General features: G+C 42.1%; 1 protein-coding gene across 2 annotated transcripts in view; it reads right to left on the minus strand.

Annotated features, from left to right (window-relative positions):
- The window catches only part of Vwa8 (von Willebrand factor A domain containing 8), a 320,343-nt gene that overhangs the window by 246,422 nt on the left and 53,337 nt on the right, over nt 1–20,584 (minus strand). For both annotated transcript variants that reach the window (XM_057786174.1, XM_057786175.1), the window contains 5 exons: nt 14,955–15,122; nt 9,809–9,973; nt 9,242–9,291; nt 8,608–8,716; nt 6,683–6,787 (listed from right to left, as the gene is read on the minus strand). In XM_057786174.1, the coding sequence (XP_057642157.1) occupies nt 6,683–6,787; nt 8,608–8,716; nt 9,242–9,291; nt 9,809–9,973; nt 14,955–15,122 (597 nt within the window). The remainder of the gene's footprint in view (nt 1–6,682; nt 6,788–8,607; nt 8,717–9,241; nt 9,292–9,808; nt 9,974–14,954; nt 15,123–20,584) is intronic.

Raw genomic sequence — 20,584 nt, forward strand, 5'->3', positions numbered from 1 at the left:
TTAAATGATTATATTAAAATTTAAATGGATATATAATTCAAATACAACTACTCATCAATTTCTATGCTATCTATGAGAGAAGATACACCATTCTTGGTTTGTCCTATTAGAACAAGTGTGCCCACTCCTTTATTACAACCCTTTCTAAATCAAGTTCGCTTTCATGTTTCTTATCAAAACTATTTGAGATAACACTCAGACATGAACATTAGCTTAAGGTATACTTTGAAAGGACACAGAAATTTAAAGTAGCAAATAAGTCAGAGTTCTCAAAAACAGACATGCGAGCTGCAGCTATGTCAGCCCGCCCCACTGCTAAGGCATCAAATACTAGCCTACACGTGTAGAGGAGGGCAGGGTGAGCCAGACAGTGAGCTACACTTGCGGTTCAGCTTGCGCTGGAGATAAGATGACAAACAGTCACAGTTTTCCTTCTCTCCGCTAAGTAGTTCAAACACCTACTATCAAAGTTAGAATATTTGTTAGTAATAAGAACCTCTAACCACATCTCCGCTTCCCTTATCATGAAGGTCAAGATGAAGGGGAAGCTGTCCCGTGCTCTCTATAGGCAGGTTCAAGGCCAGCCTGGTCTCAATACCAAGTGCCAGGCCAGCCAAGGCTACACAGACAACAATTTCAAAAAGACAACAACAACAACAAAGTATTTAAAACTTTACATAATTTTTTTTTAAACTAGAGTCTAGAAACACATCACTGGAGTTTCTCTGAAAAAATGAAGAGCTCTGTTCTCACAGAATTAGATAATTCACAGTAGAGATCGCCCACGGCTGTATCACAAACACTCACACTGCTTCACTTCACCAGAAGTTCTGTGCCAGTCTCCTCTCTTCCCTTCAGAATGCCCCCCCACCCCGTGTTGAGGAACTCAGCCTCTCAGAAGCTGAAGAAGCCTCTGAAGGCAAACGTGAGCTCCTCTGCTTCTATGGGTGATGTCAATCAGGTTCAGGTGTTGATTCAAAGGTAAGCTCACACTCCTTTTCCAGCTCAAACTGTAAGCCTTGGAGTGAACTAAATACAAACATGGCGGCTACCTGCCTTGACCAATGAACGCACTTCCCTACTTGTGCATGTTTCTGAGTAGTTTCTCTCTCTGCTACGGCCCCTGTGTCCCCCTCCTTCTCACATGGTATCTCCTGAAGGGACTCTGGCCAGCTAAAGCACAGCGACCACGGCTCTAGCAGGCCTTGCCCTTCTCCCCAATTCCCACTGTGTCGTTGGCCATGTCAGAGGAGCTGCGGACAGGAATGGCATATACGGAACACAGCCCAGAGAATGATAAACCCGGGTACATCCTGGAGAGGAAAAGTCCCAGGAGGAGGCTTCCCTTTCATTTGCTGTCCTTCCTTCTGTCTGCTGCTGCCATGTTCCTGCTATGTTTGGCGTAGTATGATTACTATATGAAAGAATCCTACTGTATCTGGTATGGTATGATTGTTTCTTGGAATATCCCAACCCTCACTGGGCAATTTACTTGCAGATCATAATGAAGATGATTTTCATAAAGAGCATTGATTAGTTAGATTTATGAATCAACTGGACTGAGCTAGTCTAACAGATACAAGTGGTTAGGACAGTTAGTAAAGATGACTAGGGAAATAGTTTAGGTTATGCCTACTGTTCCAGTAGGAGATACAAAAAAAGGCAACTATAGTCTGAAAGTTCCCTTTCCCTTTGTTACATGTCAGATTTGCAGAGGATAGAAAATGAGAACAAGGGAGTTTCATGCATGAAAGATCCATGAATTCTGCACGTGGAAATACAGGCTGATGATCAAAGAAAGCAATTATGTCCCTACACCCAAGCTAGCCCTGAGTTCCTCGGTCATGTAACTTACAGAATTAATCATAGGCCCCACTGTGTACCTCAGAAAAAGTTATAAAAGGAAGTTAGATGACCCTACTCTGTGTAAAGAAAAATGAGGGTTAGCTGATCACCCATTTAAAGTTTCTCTAGAGAAGAATTAAGAACAGAAATCTGTTCCAATGGAACTGCAAACAGCTGCCTGTTAGTGAAAAAGGCACAGACTGAAATATACCTAGCTTGCTTAAAACCTTGCTAACCAATTCTAAGAGAATCATTGCTTTGAGGTGAAGAAAAACACTTAACTACTTGTGGACTTCTAAAGAAAACATGTAACTTGTGATCTTAATGTGATTTCTTCTGATGCAAAGATTTCAACTTGCTTTTGAAAAATGTAACTTGTTGTCAGGTAATCTCTTCTTGTGTAGAAATCTTTGTATTCGGAGGTATAAAAATAAGAGATAATAAGAAAAGATGTAAAGGGAAACATTGGGGAAGGAGGAAAACACGAGGAAAGAAGAAAACGGTAAACTAAGAAGATATGGGGGGATATCACTCGGTGCTTGAAGAAGCTGTAGGAAAACATTTTTATAAGCTTACTTAAAAGCATATATATAATACATAAATGAGAGAGCAACAGAGACAGACAGAGACAGAGAGATATGGACAGAGAGTGGTTTAAATAGAGTTAGGTCACATATGGTTACAACGCTCCCAATCAGCCACAGACTAACAAAATTCTTCAAACATAAGAAACCTCCTTTTCAGTTGTTGGTCAGGGAGGTCCAGTTGGTTCCCAAAACAATATATGTAGGTTGTTGCCATTGTCTTTGGTTGCCTTCCAGAACTGAAAAGACCATTACTGAAGAGCGACAACTTCAAAGACAAGATCAGAGAAACTGAGCTGGAACTCACCTTGAAGCCTCCTCAAGGACTACCTCTCGAAGGTGTGTGCAAGCCACCAAGGGAGAAAATCAACAACCCTACCCAGCTCTAACCCTATAAACCACAAGAAGACTGTCCCAGCAAGAGCAATAGTGGCACTTTTATCCTGGGGATAACCAAGAGCTGTCTAATTGGACTCAGAGCCCACTCAATAAAAGGGGATTCAGAGCTGTACTATAAGCTTAGTCAACTGCCCATGCCTGGAGAGATAACACTAGAGTAACCTACTGCTGCCGTCTTCCTAAACAGTGTAATTTATAACCATAGTATAAATATAACCCACAGATGAGAGTAGTTCTCAACCTTCACCAATGTTTCTTCACCAGATAAAAGCTATTACAGAGATCCAAGACTGGTCAAAATGGAGACTGAGTGACTACACGGTGCCTCCCCAGCCCCAACGAGAACATCCACAATGCAACCCCCAACATCTAGCACTCAGAGAGCATGGAAGAAGGGGAGGAAAGACTGTAAGAACCAGAGGACCAGGATGCCTGTTGCTACATAGTATCTTGTAAGACATGACCTGATTGCTGCACCATGTAACCTCAACAAATATGGTCCTCCAAACAAGACCTGCATAACGATAATACCAGTTGACATGCCATTGTGGGTGGAAGGAATTTCACAAGACCCCACACCAGATGAAGAGCTATAGGCAATCAATGGCTGCTAAATTAGGAAGAAACAGTTTTCTCCAGAAACTGAACTCCAATAGGTATCAAATACCTGGTCAGTTGTAAATACATGTATATACAAGAAACACTAAAAGGACTCAGGACAATGTCTAATAATGCTTATAGAAGAGGTCATGACAGAAGCTGGGGGGACAAGGAAGGAGTTGGAGATGGGAAAGAAAAATAGAAATGATGTAAATATAACACTCACATATGAAGTTCTCAAAAAATTCAAATTAAAAAATAAACATTGTATCCATAGCTACACTTCTCATAACCTATAAGAAATAACTGAGTTTTTTAACTTTATTATTGTTATCACTGATAAGTGAAAATGTTACTTTGTTGGGTTCTATGGATAGCTAATCTGACAAACACTCTCACTGAACCAATTAGGACGACACAGCTGGGAGTTCTCACCACTCCTAGATGCACGAGAGTGCTCCTCCCCACCTCCCCACTACTACAGTCCATGTGGAGAGAAGCAGGGAGACACAAACACTAATCCTAACGAATGCGGAGGGCTAGCAAATCCTCACCTCTAGAAGATGGAGGTCCCACATAGTAAATAGACATTTAACTACTAGAGAGAAATCTGAATCTTTAGCCAGACTGTGCAAGAGAAGCAAAAGCTGTCCTTCCTAAGAGAAGTTAATTAGTAAGCTGATACATCTTCATTGAGGATCAACACATAAATACATACTTACAAAACATCACAGGGGAGTTTTGGCCTTTAAAAACTCACCATTGTTAAGCATACAATGAGGAAACTATGCTATACATATTATAAAAGAAAGCCATGCCCCAAGTATTATTAGCAACTTATGATAAAAATGAAAGCATTAGTTTAAATGGTAACAATACAACAGAGGAAATAAGAGAAGATATTAAAACCATTTCAAAATTGTATAACCTCTCCATAAATTATGTAAATACTTTCCAAGCTATGAATTTAAACTATAAATTTTAACTTCTTACTACATTACATATTTCCCTTAAATTTTAATTTCCAAATGTTAGTTTTTTTAATTTTAAAGTAATTTCAATTTATAAGAAAACTGTAGGACGCCATTGCATGAAAACTTCTATTTCCCCTTCACCCAGATTCCATGTTGCCACTCCAGCACATTTAGGCTCCCTACTACTCCAAATACAGGCACACACACAATCAACTAGTTTTTTCTTTAATTTAAGAGTAAGATGAAGATATATCATGGTCCCTACTCTTAAACATCATAGTTCACAATTCCCCGAAAGCAAGAATTCTAGCAAATTTAATCACTACCTAAGTTGCTAAATTAGAAAACAAATTTATGCAACTACACTCCCCAATTCATAAGCATGCAAGTGTTCTCAGTCGTGCCAACAATCCCACTTGTTCCTGCACGACTGAAAAGCTACGCAGGGAGAAATGCCGCGCTTAGCTACTGCCGATTTTCAGTCTCCTTCCAGCCAGGACAGTTTTTCAGTTGTCTTTCATGGCTTGAAGAATTTTAAAAACAGAGGCCTTTCTTCTGCAAAGTGAGCTTTAACCACGGCTATGTTATATTTTTCTTCATATTCCAACTCACACCCTCAGCTCTTAGCAGGATTCCTGACAAATGATGACCTCTTCCAAGCACAACACTGGAGAGGCACAGTGGGCCAATGGCAGTTTGTTCTGCTGGGTCACGTAGCTGGTGATTATAAAAGTATCACTTTCCTATTTTGTAGTCACCGACGTATTTTGCAAGATATTCTGAGATGACATTAATATCTAGTTATGAAAGTACACACACACACCAACTTTATACCTTCCTAAGTCAACCATCAATCTGATGGTGACCTAACAGTGATTTTTCAACTTATATATACTTTTTCCGTATTTGTTGGTAAACATTCTACAGTAACAAGGAGAGTTGCTTGTCTTCCATAATTTAAATTTTTTTAAATCCATATGGACTTATGGTTACCTATTTTACACAGTGATAAATCCATATGGACTTATGGATACCTATTTTACACAGTGATAAATCCATATGGACTTATGGATACCTATTTTACACAGTGATAAATCCATATGGACTTATGGATACCTATTTTACACAGTGATAAATCCATATGGACTTATGGATACCTATTTTACACAGTGATAAATCCATATGGACTTATGGATTTTACACAGTGGATTATCATCAATCACTATTTATTTTTAATGTTCAAACCAGCAAGCTCTCCTGTGGTTTTGATATGCTAAAATCATTTGTTGACAATCTCCTTGATCTCATCTGTTTCTTGACCCAATCCTCGGCTCATCACAATTTCTCAGAATTAGATCCTTTTAGTGAACGTGGGATTTGGACATCCAGGCACTTGGTGTGATCATGGTTTCTAGGCTCTGTTAGACCACAGAGCTGGAAAATGTGTAAACACACAGACAATATTTTTTGTTACCATATCTACTTTTCATACATTGTATAATGTTATCCTCCAGCCGTGACACAGCCACTGCCATACTGAAGTCAGAGCAGCTGTGTTTACCAACATGAGACTTTCACAAGCTTGCCTGTTGGCATTCCCTCAGGGAAGGGAGGGCAGGTTCACAAGGCAGTTTATAAGCTTCTCCCACTAGGCGCATCCAATGTGCTCACAAGACCCTGCCCTAGACCTACAAGACCCACACCTGTGTGTGGCCAACTATAAATTCTCTGGGCTCCAACAAATAACTGCAATTCAACTCTCTGGTGCACCACATAGACTTGGGTGGAATCATTTCTTTAGTGCGCTGTTCCGAGTTCTGGTGCAAGAAGACCATGTCTTCTTGTTCCTTACTTCCCAGGAAAAAGTAACACTGATATATATGCAATGAAAAAAAAAAAAGATTCATAATCCATTTCCAATCTAGTACCTCAGGCTTCTTTCATGTCTTCCCCTTTCCATTTTTATAACCCTTCTCCAATATGAGCCTATAATTCCCATTACAATCAATATATTCACCCTTTTGTTCGACTGTTGATTACCTGCTTCCTGTAACAAACTCCCAAGTACCCCCCCCCCCCCCGCCATACACACACCTGAGAGCTTGTTTCCCACCACTGCTATCTTGTTACTGGCATCCAATGCTTCCTGTCTTGGAAGAGGAAAGAAGGAAAGACAAAGGAAAAAAAGAAGAGTAAAGAAAAAAGAGAGAGGGACAGAAAAAATGGGAAAAGGGAAAGGAAAGAGAAATGAAGAGGAAGAAAGGAGAAACGGGTACTCACTTTTAAAACACCTTCCACAGCCATCTTCCCTTCATGTCCTAGTAAAATAGTGTACGGATACATCAACTGGATTGCATGTTCAATTGACATCATAGGAAAGGAGTCCTGTTTAGGAGCAAACATGTAGAGAGGTCAGCAACATCTCACTCACAGAAAATGTATCAGAAGTAAACAGATACTGCTAAAGTTTACTTCCCCGAAGCATAAAAAAATATCTTCCAGCAATGTACAAAGGCAGCAATTTCTTCTCTCCCTGTCCTATCCACATCCCTGAGTAAATATCACACACTCCTATCTTCATCTACACTGCCAGTCCCCATGCATCTTTATCTAGTTCTTGCCTCTTTCTTGAGCTCCAGGCCAAAGCCTTCAGTTATCTACCATATGACCCAAAGTATATGGATTCAATGCATCTGCAAGAGCACACATTTCCCACTTCTAGTCATTCAAGGCACTGCGCTTCCAGCGTTTATTCCTAATCTGAGTTGACCTTATCTATATTCATCAAGTCTCACAATTAAAACTACAAAGTTAAAAAGTGTTCATTAGCCTCAAATTCTTCACCCAAATCATATTGCACTCTCAAGTCTATTAACACCAATCAAAGAGCTACTGCCAAGGGCAAAGAGAAGATCTCCATGTGGCCTACTAGATGATCTACTGAATCACTGTCAACATGATATGGATTGTGGTAAGCGTGTTTGGATATACAGGGTGCTCCAACTCTTAGCAGTCACACCTTAAGAGAGTATTGCATTTACTTTCAAGCAACTCAGAAAAAATTAGGGGTAGGAGGTTACATATGCGAACAGGGGTAACAATATATTAGCAACAGGGACTTCTCATTGGAGAGATTATAGGTGTTTGCTTTACTATTTTAAAGCGATTTTCTTTTCAGATTAGCGAATTTTCAAAGTAAAAATTATTGAGGAAAATTAAAAGATATATCAAATTTGGTAAACGAGACATATTCAGGATATACACAGCACACTGGGGGAAAGCCAGAAACATTTAAATAGGAGTCTTGTTATACAGGATGTCTTCCTCGGCAGATGTTTCAACAGCCCCCTGTCTTCATTGTCATACCACCAGGATCTCCTACTCTCCTAGCTGCTAGCAGAGGTATCTTCATCTAACATAAGAAAGATTACTTCAGACTCCACCTCACAACCTCTGGGGGGCCATTCCTCCCTCGCCATAAAATCCAGGTAGGATTACTCAACAATAATTCACAGTAGGGTTCTAACCTCTGTCTCTACCATAAACACTTGGTTCTAACGACACAACTTGTTCTCATTCTGCAGACATTCCAGGCCCATGTGTGGCTGAACACGGTGTATGTGCCCTCTGGCCTGAAGGCATTCCCACCACTCTAGACAGGACACCGCATGCTTTGGGACAGTAACTGCAAATGTATTCAGACCCAGTCATAGGCTGTCTATGCATGGCCCAGCTTCCTTCCCTTCCCACAGTTACTAAAAGTCTTGCTTACACAGGCTGCCTTTAGGCTCCTTGAGCCATCTGTTTTCACACTGAAGAACCTGTGTCCTTTAGGACAACCACCAACCAATGACTGCGGATGCTAGGCTGGGAAAGCTCAGCTCCCTTGCTTCAGGTTGGGTCAGCTCAGCATCTGTTTCCCTAGAGTATATATACCTCTTATTTGATCAGCCTGAAGCTGCCTTTCCCCTATGGGACCTCCAGGAGGCTGCATTTCTACTTCTGCCTTCAAAACTGCAAGCTCTCCAGAGCCTGAGGATGTCACTGTCTCTGTACAGTCTGTTCCAGTGTACACAGCAATCTCAGGCCTTTCATAGAAGAGAATGACAAGAGAACTCAAGTGACGGATCCCCGGTGATCAACTTTCCATTCATCTTTGCCACATCTGAGCAAATATATCCGCCATTACTTTAGTTTTTACTTACAAGGATTTGAACTGCCGCTGGCAAACTATCTAAAGGAAAGTCTGGAAGTCCAAGCGCAGAGGATTCTTGGGAGCAGAGAGTTGTGGCAAAGGACAAGAGCTGAGAAACCCTAGAAGGGAACAGATTTTAAATTTTATTTGAATAATTTCAACATATAGTATGTTAAGTATAAAGCAGTTGGGCTGATTTCATTTATCTAAAATAGATGAAATATACTATTAATTCTTAAGGAACAATGGTTTATACACTATTACATTAAAAAATCCAGAAGCTGATTAGCTATCGATGTTTTCTCTAATCTATCACAAGATAAGATTTTCACGACCTGATCCAAATCTATCATGTGAGCTTCACCTCCATCTCTCTAAAGCTCAAACCCAAGACCTAGGGGCTAAAAGTGACTTATTTGCTGGGAAGAAAGCACAAGTTCAGTCACAGTGCTCGCTTGTTTCAGTTCATAAAATCTTATTCCATTCCTCTCAGACCCTTGGGCTCGTCTCAGTGTTCAGGCCTTTGTGAGGCCTCTATAAAGACTCAACAGAAACACTTAACAATTTTTCAATTTAACAACAACAAATTTAATTTTAAAACAAATTAAATGTTTAACCATCCATTATTTATAAAGTATACTTACTTCTCAGCAGAAACATTGGCTCCAACTGAATACAACAGGTTTAGCTGGTCCTAAAGAACAGAAACATACACAACTGATTAATAATGGATACAGTGGATGAGACACAAATGTTTTATAAATATAAACCAAACTTTTAATTAAGTAGACACTGTAATTTACAGTAAAGCAATCATTTCATGATATGTTCTATTTAATAAAAGCATAAGAAGCCTTTAAAAAACTCAGGGGGCTCACAATCAACATTGTGAACACCACAGGGAAATCTGACTTTTGTTTTTTTATATCATTTCATTTACTCAAAAATTAAGAAAATGGCTCCTAGCAACACCCTGCCATGCTCAGCCGTCATCAGAGATGCTTCCCCCTGCAGTAGCTGGGAACTGACCCAGAGACCCACAACTGGACAGCGGGCAAATGATGAGACGCTGTGGAGCACTCAGGCCTAAACAGGGGTCTCCATCAAATCCCACCACTCAGGGAGCTATGTGGATCAGGAAGATTTTCAGAGCCAGAGGGGACGGAGGATACTAAGGATCATTCCAAGCAGTATGGCCTTGACATACTTACCCTGAAGGGTAAAAAATAAATATCCCTGGCTTGAAACCGAGAACGCAGTGGGGGGTCTAGTGGATTCCCAGGGTACCTGGGTACTGGCAAGCCCAAGGCAATCACTCGGAAATGTTCACTAACTCGGACAATCTTCCAAGCATCCAACTCTTCTTTAGTGTGATCCTAAGAAAGTAAGAGATCAGAACACTGGAGCATAAGTGATACAGACTACAGCTACAACAGCAGGTGACACAGATTCCAAATGCAAGAGCTGCCAGGACAAGGAACCAAACCTCGACCGCTGAGAGTAGTCTATTTAAGAACACTCTCAAAGCCAAGTCATTGAGGAACACAGCAAAAATAAATCAGGATCCAGATGCCAGGGACAGCTCACAGCCTGGAGGTGTGTGTTGGGAAGGAAATGCAGCCCACAAACCCAGAACAAAAGATCCTGAGACAGACTGCCACATTCTCGTCCATATCATGGAAAGAGGGGGTCAGAAAGTATAGATAAAAAAGATAGACCTAGAAGAACAGACTATCAGCAGAGTAGAGGTTCCCATAGACCTTAAACAGACAATTCTAGGCATACTTCTCTTAAGGCGTATGCCTGGTAATGCCAGCCAGTTTTTAAAAGCTTATTTCACATTTAGCCTCCCACAAATTTCTCCTGTAATTAGCCACAGCAGAGATGGACAACACTGCATGAATGAACAAAGCAAAGGTCACGGGGGTTATCTAACACGTCCTGGTCCTGTGTAAAACAGACCCAAGAGAATAGCAGCACGCTAAGTTTCAGAGTCGGAATAGATCCAACAGCTCCTGACCCAGTCAGCTGAACTACCAAAGATGTTTGTGACCTTCCCATTGGAGCCTCAACTCTCTTACCTACAATGTGGAAATTATATAATCTACATGACTGAGTGCCATAAAAACTAAATATGAGAACATATGTGGATGTCCGTGACAGACACCTGGTAAATGTGACTTTCTTCCCTGTCTAAGTCGCTCAGAGGCTCATCAGAGTCATGCACAGATTTCTGGTATCCTGAAAAGTCCTTACAAATGTGTATATTTATATATAAAGGAAAAAGTCCACAGCTCTGAGTACATCTTCTAAGGGTACAGCAACATGATAGTGCAGAAATGTTCAACACGGTGTTCACCACCTTCTGTCCTCATTGTGTCCAACTCTCCAAGTCTCAGTAACCCCCACCTTCCAGGACCCTGTGGCTGCAACCCATCCAACAACTGCAGTTCTGTGAAGACAGCATGCATCACTGATGCGGATGCATCTGTCTTGGAAGAGACTCTATTTGCATAGGATAAATTCAAACGTTCAAAGCTGAACAAAACAGCTTTGTAAAAATGGGTCCTTTGGGGCTGGAGAAAGAGCTCAAAGATTAAGAGCATTGACTATTCTTCCAAAGGTCCTGAGTTCAATTCCCAGCAACCACATGTTGGCTCACAGAGATGAAGGATTTGAGGGGTTTGCTGGATCTCTTTGTCCCTCTCCCCAATGTGCCACTTGAATAAAGCTCCCTGACTGGAGGGACAAGTGAAGCCCTCCCGTGTGATAGCACGTGCACACAAGGTGCATGCAGAGGAGGTCAGAATAGAACGCCAGGTACCTTCCTCTACTGCTTTTCACGTTACTGCTCTGGGACGGGATGTCAGAAAATCGAGGGCTGGGCTAGTTGGTTTTACGTGGGTCCTGGGAATCTGAATTTGGGTCTTCACATGGTGAGCTCTCTTATCCACTGAACCACCTCTCCAGCTACATGTGTTCTAAGGTATTAAAATTTAGTGATTGAATCTGCGAACAGAGCAGGACTTCAGCTATGGCAACTATAATCCTTTACCATATAGAGTGCCCTAAGACACGAGTGTTAGGAGGGCTATACATATCTATATTCATGAGAGGGAGTCTGAGAATTCAGAAGGACTTATCAATGAAAAGTATATATTTACATTAACAACTACTTGGGGAAAAGTGATATAGATCAGATCCTTCTCTTTTAATAAGCAAGCCTCATGTGCTAAAGTCTTTGTACTTCTCATGTCCCAGAATTCCTATTCAAAGCAATGATACGTTTGATAGTTTTGTACAGAATTCTACTATAAGGATAAAGAATATTGTTATAAAGCAATATATATGCTTTAAAAAATCCTGTGCTTCACTAATATTTTTTCAAATTCTTTACTAAAACTACTAAATAACTAATAGTCTCTAGATACATATAGTTATTTTATAATTAGAAGGAGGCTCAAAGGAAAGTAGTCTACACAACATATACCTTTTACTTAAAGACAAACTATAAAGTTTGACTATTTCATTAAACAAACTATAACATGAAAGTACAAATTTAACTTTTTCTTATTGGTTAAATCTACAAGTACCTTCTGATTATTTTATGATTAGATCGTTTTTAGATATACTAGAAGAAAATGGCCACTGAGCTAAGACAACACCATCCAGGTACTTTCACAGACGCTACAAAACAGACTGCTAAAATGCTGCAAGGCAGTTTATAGAGCAAGATGCCGAGTACAGGGATGCGAGCATCAGTTCAGTCCGACCCTCCTGCATCAGCATCTATAATCCAACACCCAGTGCGCTCCAGGCCTATGTTAGCAGTTTCAGAGCGAGAGCAAAAAGTGTAAGACACAGGGCTTGAGAGATGGCTCAGTGGGCAAAAGTACTTGCAGTGTGTGAGGACCTGAGGTAATCTCCAGAACCCATGTGAAAAGCAGACACGCATAAGCATCTGTAACCCAGGGCTCCTCTGGGGAGATGGGAGGTGAAGGCAAAAGAGTCCTTAGACATTTAACATACAAAGCTGTTCTTTTCTCAAACAACATGGAAGGCAAGAACCAACACCCAAGGTTGACCTCCATGCATGCACCATAACATGTCTATGTTTGCATTCACACACACAGTAAGCAGTATATGATGCAGCTCTTGATCAATAAAAGTGTGAGAAAGACTTCAAGTCCCAGAGTATTGATGCAGGAATTGCCTGCAAAGGCAGTACTAGGTGCTGAGAGAGCCACTGCCATGCAACTCAAGCTCAATGACCAAGGGCGAAGCTTCACACCAACTCCTGCCTCACTGCTAAAGCTTTGAAGAGCCCTCTTTGGCTAGGTCCTTTAAGAGCTGGAGCTGCTTCTCCGGGGAACTAGACCCCGGTTCAACTCCCAGCATACATGCAATGGTTCACAATGGTCCACAGTGTTCCCTCTTTATACACATTTGTGTCATATCATCTATCATATTTACTATTCATTCAACAAAGAGTTAATGAACATTTACCACATGCCAAACGTTCTTCAAAGGAAGTAAAAAACTCCCTACCCTTTTGGAATTTGTACTCTAGTAGACAGTAAACAAAAACCTAAGTAAATCACATAGAGTGTTAAGACATTACGGGGAAATCTGAAGCAGCAGGAGGGCAGGGACAGACACAAGTTAAGTAAGAGCATCGAGGTGAGCTTCATTGATAATGTAACATTTACACAAGACTTGAATGGGTTGTAGGAGTGAGCCAAGCAAATACTTGGGGAAAAAAAAAATTCCAGGAACAAGAAACACCCATGCCAAGTCCAGACCGTGGGAGAAGCCCTCTGAGCTGGTAAACACAACAGGGCCTAGTTGCTGGAAGAGAGTAGGAAGCAGACAGATCCGAGGTAAGGGGTGGTAGGACCCGATTATCTGGGTGTCCTGTTGCAGTGGAAGGACTTCCAGATTTACTAAGAGTGAAAGAGGAAGCCACCAGGGTCAGAGCACAGGACTGATCCGCGTTTATTCTGTTTAGGTTGAGGTGGGGGTGGGCGCTGTTTTGTTCTTTGAGACAAGGTCATATGTAGCCCCACTGGCCTCTAAGTATTGAAGGATAACCTTGAGCTTCTGACCCTCCTGCCTCGACCCCCACAAGGCTGAGATTAAAGGTGTGTGACGCACGCGTGTTTTGAATCAATCACTGACTATTGTGTTGAGGACAATGTGGAGAGCAGGGATGGAAGCAATTTCAGTGGCAGACAGAAAACACTGGTGGCTTGGAGCATCATTTATTACTTTTATATTTTTTAATTTTATTTTATAGATGTGAGTGTTTTGCTTGCACATGTCTTTGCACCATATGTGCACCTGGAGGCCAGAAGAGAACGGGATCTCCTGGGACTGGCGTTGGGGACAGTCGTGCACTGCCACATGAATGCTGGGAATTGAACTGCAGAGTGTCTTCTAAACATCCTATCCACATTTGTCAGACCCACTGTGATGGAGGAAGGTCATTGGTTAAAACATAAAGAAACTGCTTGGCCCTCATAGGTTAGAACATAGGTGGGTGGAGTAAACAGAACAGAATGCTGGGAGGAAGAGGAAGTGAGCTCAGACTCGATAGCTCTCCTCGCTGGGGCAGATGCGATGAAGCTCCAACCCAGGATGGACATAGGCTAGAATCTTCCCAGTAAGCGCACCTTGGGGTGCTACACAGATTATTAGAAATGGGCTAAATTAATATGTGAGAATTAGCCAAGAAGAGGCTAGATATAATGGGCCAAGCAGTGTTTAAAAGAATACAGTTTGTGTGTTGTTATTTCGGGGCATAAGCTAGCCAAGTGGCCAGGAGCTGGGGCGGCAGGAACACAGCCCACAGCGCCACACAACACTACTGAATTGCACTTTCTGAATTTAAGAATGGGACTTTATTAATTTTTTTTATCTCTGATGCTAGCACTGTCTAAAAGTCATTACCAAAAGAAAGAAGGAATAAAGGAGAAAAATGGGAAAGGGAAGAATAGCTATTAGCTGGCCAAAGGGAAAACACTAGTAGCTGGGGAGGTCTTTGCAGATGGACCAGCCTTTTAGAATTATCAACTCTAGCTGGGGAGGTCTTTGCAGATGGACCAGCCTTTTAGAATTATCAACTCTAGCTGGGGAGGTCTTTGCAGATGAACCAGCCTTTTAGAATTATCAACTCTAGCTGGGGAGGTCTTTGCAGATGGACCAGCCTTTTAGAATTATCAACTCGTGATTTACTTTGGCAGTTTGCCAACGAGAAGGACCACCTGAACACGTCCTAATTTCACAGTCCTGATTCACAGGTGATACTCAGCTCTCCCCACTCCCGCAGCAGAGGCCAGCTGAGGCTTTCCTTCTTACTTGGAGAAGCTTGTCATAGCGCTCCGCAGACATCAGGAAGCGCCCATCTTCAAGCTGCATCTCCCGGTTCTCCAACAAGTTGTTCAATACTGGAAGCACGTTTCTCTCTGCCTTTTCCAAGCCTTCCAAAACCAGCGTCCTGCCTTCTGTGGCAGCGCGAACAGCACACTATTTCCAAGAAACACAAAGGCAAAATGAGAACACTAAGGGCAGTAGAGCCTGGCCTAATTGTACTTGCCCTGGAACTAACCGTGTTCCTTGTTAGAGAGACTGTGAATCAGGACAGTGGATTCAATCTTAATTTTGTTTTCTCTGCCTATCTGATCTTAGGCAAATGGTTTCACCCCTTTGTGCCTGTTTATTCATCTGTTAAATGAAAAGTCAGATAAGATCTGGAGGGTTTTTTGCAACATTACATTTTAGATTACACAGTTAATGAAACAGAAAACTGACAGTTATCTAGGAATGGGTACCGAAATTAAACAAGGAAACAGATTTCCTAATTAGAGAAGAGAAACAAAAGTAACAGTTTGACTTCTCTATTCCATACTTGTGAGGATCAAAAGGCTAGGTAGGGAAGCTTGGAGACCATGATGTTTGCAAATGAGTCATTAAAACAAATTGTTTTCCTGTGATCTTTAATGCTGACAACATCACACACATTTGGTTGACTGAATTGATGAGTACCATATCCCCGTGGATTTAAGAAAATTCCTAATCCAGGGAAATAGGGAGTAAATGGTAATGGACCAGAAACCAGCAAAGCTTCTCCTGCCAGGCCCTGAACACAAACATTTACATCAAAATCCTTGAAAGTTCACTTTAAAGGAAAATTGAATTCACATTTTTCTGCATGCCACAAAGACAGAATTAATGCTGCCAACTATATATTGCCACTCCTTAAAATCATCTTTGGTCTCATGACACGAGTCTCAGAAAAATAACCTCTCCTGCTCTGTCTGTTCCTTAAACGTGGGTCCAGAATTACACCTCAACCAACAGCTTTTCCTCTCCAGCTGCTCCCGCTACTCCCAAGGACTCTTCAGCACACAGTCCAGACACTTTTTCTGTGTTAATGGCTTTCCAATCTCAGTCCTCCCGAGCTTCAGATCCACATGGTTGTGCTGCATGGAAGTCTGCAACCAGACCTGACAGTACCCAAACCCCCTGTACAACACTGAGCACGCCCCATTTCCCCAAACCTGTTTCAGTTCTATCCCAGTTTGCTTTGCACACTGTGGAACACCGTGACCAAAAGCAACTGAGAAAGAAAGGTTTGTCTTGTCTTATAACTCACAGGTAACAATCCATCACTGAGGAAATTCGAGAAAGATACCCAAGGCAGGAACCTGAAGCAAAAACCGTGCAAGGATGCTGCTTACTGATCTGCTCTCCATAGCATGCTTAGGGACTTGTCTTATATAACCCAAACCACCTGCCCTGGGGTGGCACCGCCTGCAGTGGGCTGGGCCCGCTGGGCCCTCCCCTCCCACATCAATTATTAATCAAGAACACGTCCACAGGCTTGACAATCTAAGGGAAGCAATTCCGCAGATGAGGTTCTCTCTTCCCAAGTGGCTTTAGAAATGGAGTAACCAAGCTTTTGTTGTGTCAACAGAAAATACCCAGCGCATCCTCCAGGCGGAATACCATTCACACATGGCAGGACTCCAAAGTTGTATTTCATCTCCCAGAGTCGACTTATCTTCATATTCTGATAATCTAATATCCTTAATTGAACTTGAACTTACCAGTATGGTGACTGGCCTGACTTCCCAGTGTTGGGCACTGCGGGCCACCAGACCCTGAGTTTCTTGTAAACAACATCTTTTCCTCTGCTCTGAGCAGCCTGCAGCAGGAGATGGCAGGGGAGTGGGTTCTGATGGGCCTGCAGCTGAAAGATCCCGAGAGCTGGGGCGTGGCCAGAGCACTATACAAGCTGCCCCTGAGCACAAAATGTTGGCATTCTTCCTCAAGGATGACTCATGTTCCTGTCTCTGTGTGTATGTATGTTTAAATCTCCAAGCCCTTGCCCAAGACTCGCGAACAGACCTGTAGTGGCACGGGCGCTACATCCCAGGACACAGGGGACTGAGGCAAGAGGAAGACTAGTTAGTGGAGTTAGTGGAGGAAGACTAGTTAGTGGAGTCCAGCCCGGATCTACCTTGTCTGGGAAAAAGAAAAAAAGAGGCCAAAATATTTCTCAATTCATCCCTTTCTACCCCTCTCTTAACACCCTCACATAGACATACATGCAGGCAAAACACCAACACACATAAAATAAAAATAAGTTTAAGAGCCCTGCTACTAAAGAACAGAGGAGAAACACATTATTTGGAAGACATCACAATTGTGGCAGACAAAAATCATAATAGATGGCAAAGTTCTGAGGAGAAACTGTACACACTCAAATATCTTCTCACAAGACATAGATGGCAAGAACAACAAAGTAACACTGCAGCAGGCTCTCCTTTGGCCACCAACCACCACCCATGACATGGAGACGTCTTATTGGCTATGAATGCTCGGCCTTGGCTTATGCTTCTCCCACTCTAATAACTGGTTTCTCTCCATCGATGTTTGCCTCGGGGCTTTTTGCCTCTCTTCATTCTCTATGTCCTCCTTTTCTAACTTCTTCCACGTCTGGCTGGCGTCTCCCTCTCACACCTAGATTTCCCCTGTCTGTTTTCTCTGCCCACAAGCCTCCCCTATCCCTCTTTTTTGGCCAGTCAGCTTTTTATTAGACCAGTCAGGTGCCTTAGGCAGGCAAGGCAAAACGACAACACATCTTTTCATAATTAAACAAATGCAGCATAAATAAAAGTAATACATCTTTACATAGTTAAAGTGATATACCACAGCATAAACCAATGTAACACACCTTTATGTACTTAAAGTAATATTCCGCAACATAAACAAACGTAACACACCTTTCCATAGTTAAAGTGATATCCCACAACAGCACTGGGGAACTGCAAGAGCACACTCTATACACTCTCACTATGAGCTCTGCCGCTTCACACAGCAGGGTTTCTGATGCAGAGCTGGGTGGACACATCATCACTTCTACACATTCTTAACAAGACTGCATCGTTTCAAACATGAGGAAGCAGCAGGCAAACCAAAACCGGGCAACATTCCTCAGTGGCCATAAAGAGAAAGACATACCCTGCTGCAGGAGCCCCACTGGGCACTGCATGAGTGGCAGCAGCCGTTTGCTGAATGAGTCAAAACGTGGGTGTATTGAAACAAGGAGGAAGAATTGTGGATGAATACAGAAACGAGAGTAATTCATTACTGAAATAAAACTTAGGGAGGTTTTACTTGGTGTTGGGCGAGCCCTCTGTAAAGTCTCTATGAGGTCCACAGCTCAACTAAGAATTTAAAAGAAAGTAAACTTCTCCAACTGATTTCTGGTTTGACATAAGTTATTTATTAATTAAATGCATTACATGGAAATAAATTGGCTATTTCATATCACAGTTGAATCCAAGCATGAGGATATAAGAAAAGAATGACTGAGCTACTTTACTTTCGGTTACTGTGATAAACAAAAGGATGAAAATCAACTTGGGGTGCAAAGAGATTTATCTGGCTCACAGTCCAACATCAGAAGCGCTGGCAGGTACCTGAAGCAGGCACCAGGCTGCTCTGTGGTAAGGAAATGTGGCACACTGGACTTAAAGAGCCAGGACTAGTCCCTGGTGCCTCTGTAAATGCCTAGGAAGTTATTTAAGTTCTTTATAATCAGCATTTCCGACTTTATTACTATAATCTGATTACATTTGCAGAGAATAAAATGTAACAATAAGAAAGTACTTTAACATATAAATGTTATTTTGGGCCATATATAAGCTTCAACTTAGTTGGATAGAAAAAGATGCTACAAAAGTTGTGTCTAATATGGGACAAGCATCTTGCCCTCACTCGATAATGTCCCCTTTGTCCCCTGTTGCCCATTACTGAAGTGAGGAAGAGTAATGCTGGCCTTCCCTGTTCTCTCATACACACCACATCTCCCTAGTGAGATCCTCTGGTCCTTGGAGGAGAGCCCTACCTTCTATGGCTGTCATCAAGCTGGCTCCCAGCAGGCCATGCACGGTTCCGCAGCGACAGCACAACTGCTCAGCAAGGAACACTGTTACATAAGCCTGGGGATGGATGAAGGGCACAGCCACGTGCGCCTACATTTGCTGTGAGAGCAGAGCAAGGTTAAGTAGAGTTACTCTGCGGACTACAATGCTTTTCTAGACAGACCAGTAAACACTGCGAATTTCCTCCCGAAATCCCCACAGCTGTAAAGGAACGGTGCACAGGCCTTTTATTGGTGTGACCAGCTGCGGCAGGCCCTCAGAAGAGAAGGCACCAACTTTAAGGAGTCTTTCTTGTCCAGCAAGCCAAAGAACCTCAAAGACCTAATTCTTTCAAATAATAATCAGGAGAAAATATAGCAAGAGTCCTCTGACCCAGACGGCTCATACCTCAGCTTTAATAACCTGGTGTGTGGACATAAGAGTCCAAAGGAAAAACAGGTCCATAGCCTGTTCTAGATTTGCTTCCAATTTGATAAGACCTGAGGCAAGTAATTAATCTGGATGTCTGTGGCCTCCTTTACGAAATGATAGTATCCTCATGGGGTATTTCAAACATAACAATTTAAATATCAAAGCAGTACTAGAATAAAAAAGTAAGGCTATTTACAATGCAAATCATTGCTAATACAGTCATTACTTAATGAAAATAAGTTTCAAAAAGCTTCACATTTACTCAAAAAACTACAGTGTAAAAGCACTGCAGGAGCAAAAAGAAAAATGAAAAGATTACATTTTAAGGTTTTTACTCTGAGTGTGCACACACATATGTGTGAGTACGTCCTAACTGCAGAGACCCGAGGTCAGCACTCAGTACCTTCTTCAGTTGGTCCCCACTGAGCCTTGAGCTCACAAAGTCTGCTATCCCAGCTGACCAGCAAGTTCAAGAGACCGTCCTGTATCTGTCTGGTTCCCACTCCACCCTATCCCACAGAGCTAGGGTTACAGATATGAAACTGCCTAGCTTGAACATAGGAGCAAGGACTCCAAACTCAGGTCCTTAAACTGTACAGCAGACACTTTATGGAACTCAAGCATCTCCCTAGCCCCAACTGTTTATTTTAAAATTTTAGAATAGTAAAGCCTTTCTCCACTGAACAAAACAAGTAAATACCAGATAGGTAGACTGATTTTCTGTTTGCTGCTTTAGTCTGAACGTGTCCCTCAAAGAGCATGTGTCCAATACTTAATCCTCAATGGTACAGGGTAAGACATGGGGTCTTTACAGGGCAATCAGGCTATGAAGGCTGCTCACCATGAACAGACTAATATCATTAACTTGACCGTGGACTAGTTATGTACAGAGGATGAATCTGGCCTCTTTTCTGTTTCTCGCCTTTTGCCTTTCTACCTTTCTGCCAAGAAAGCTCTCCTTAGATAAAAAGCCCCTCAATCTTGGACTTCCCAGCCTCCAAAGCTGTGAGCCAAATAAATTTCTGGTCATTATACCTGTCTCAGGAATTCTGTTCCAGCAACCCAAAAGTGCGGTACATTAATCTACTACCTGCTTGCCATGGTGTGGTCAAGTTTATCTTTGAG

Source organism: Chionomys nivalis, chromosome 12 (assembly GCF_950005125.1).
Source record: "Chionomys nivalis chromosome 12, mChiNiv1.1, whole genome shotgun sequence".
NCBI lineage: Eukaryota > Metazoa > Chordata > Mammalia > Rodentia > Cricetidae > Chionomys > Chionomys nivalis.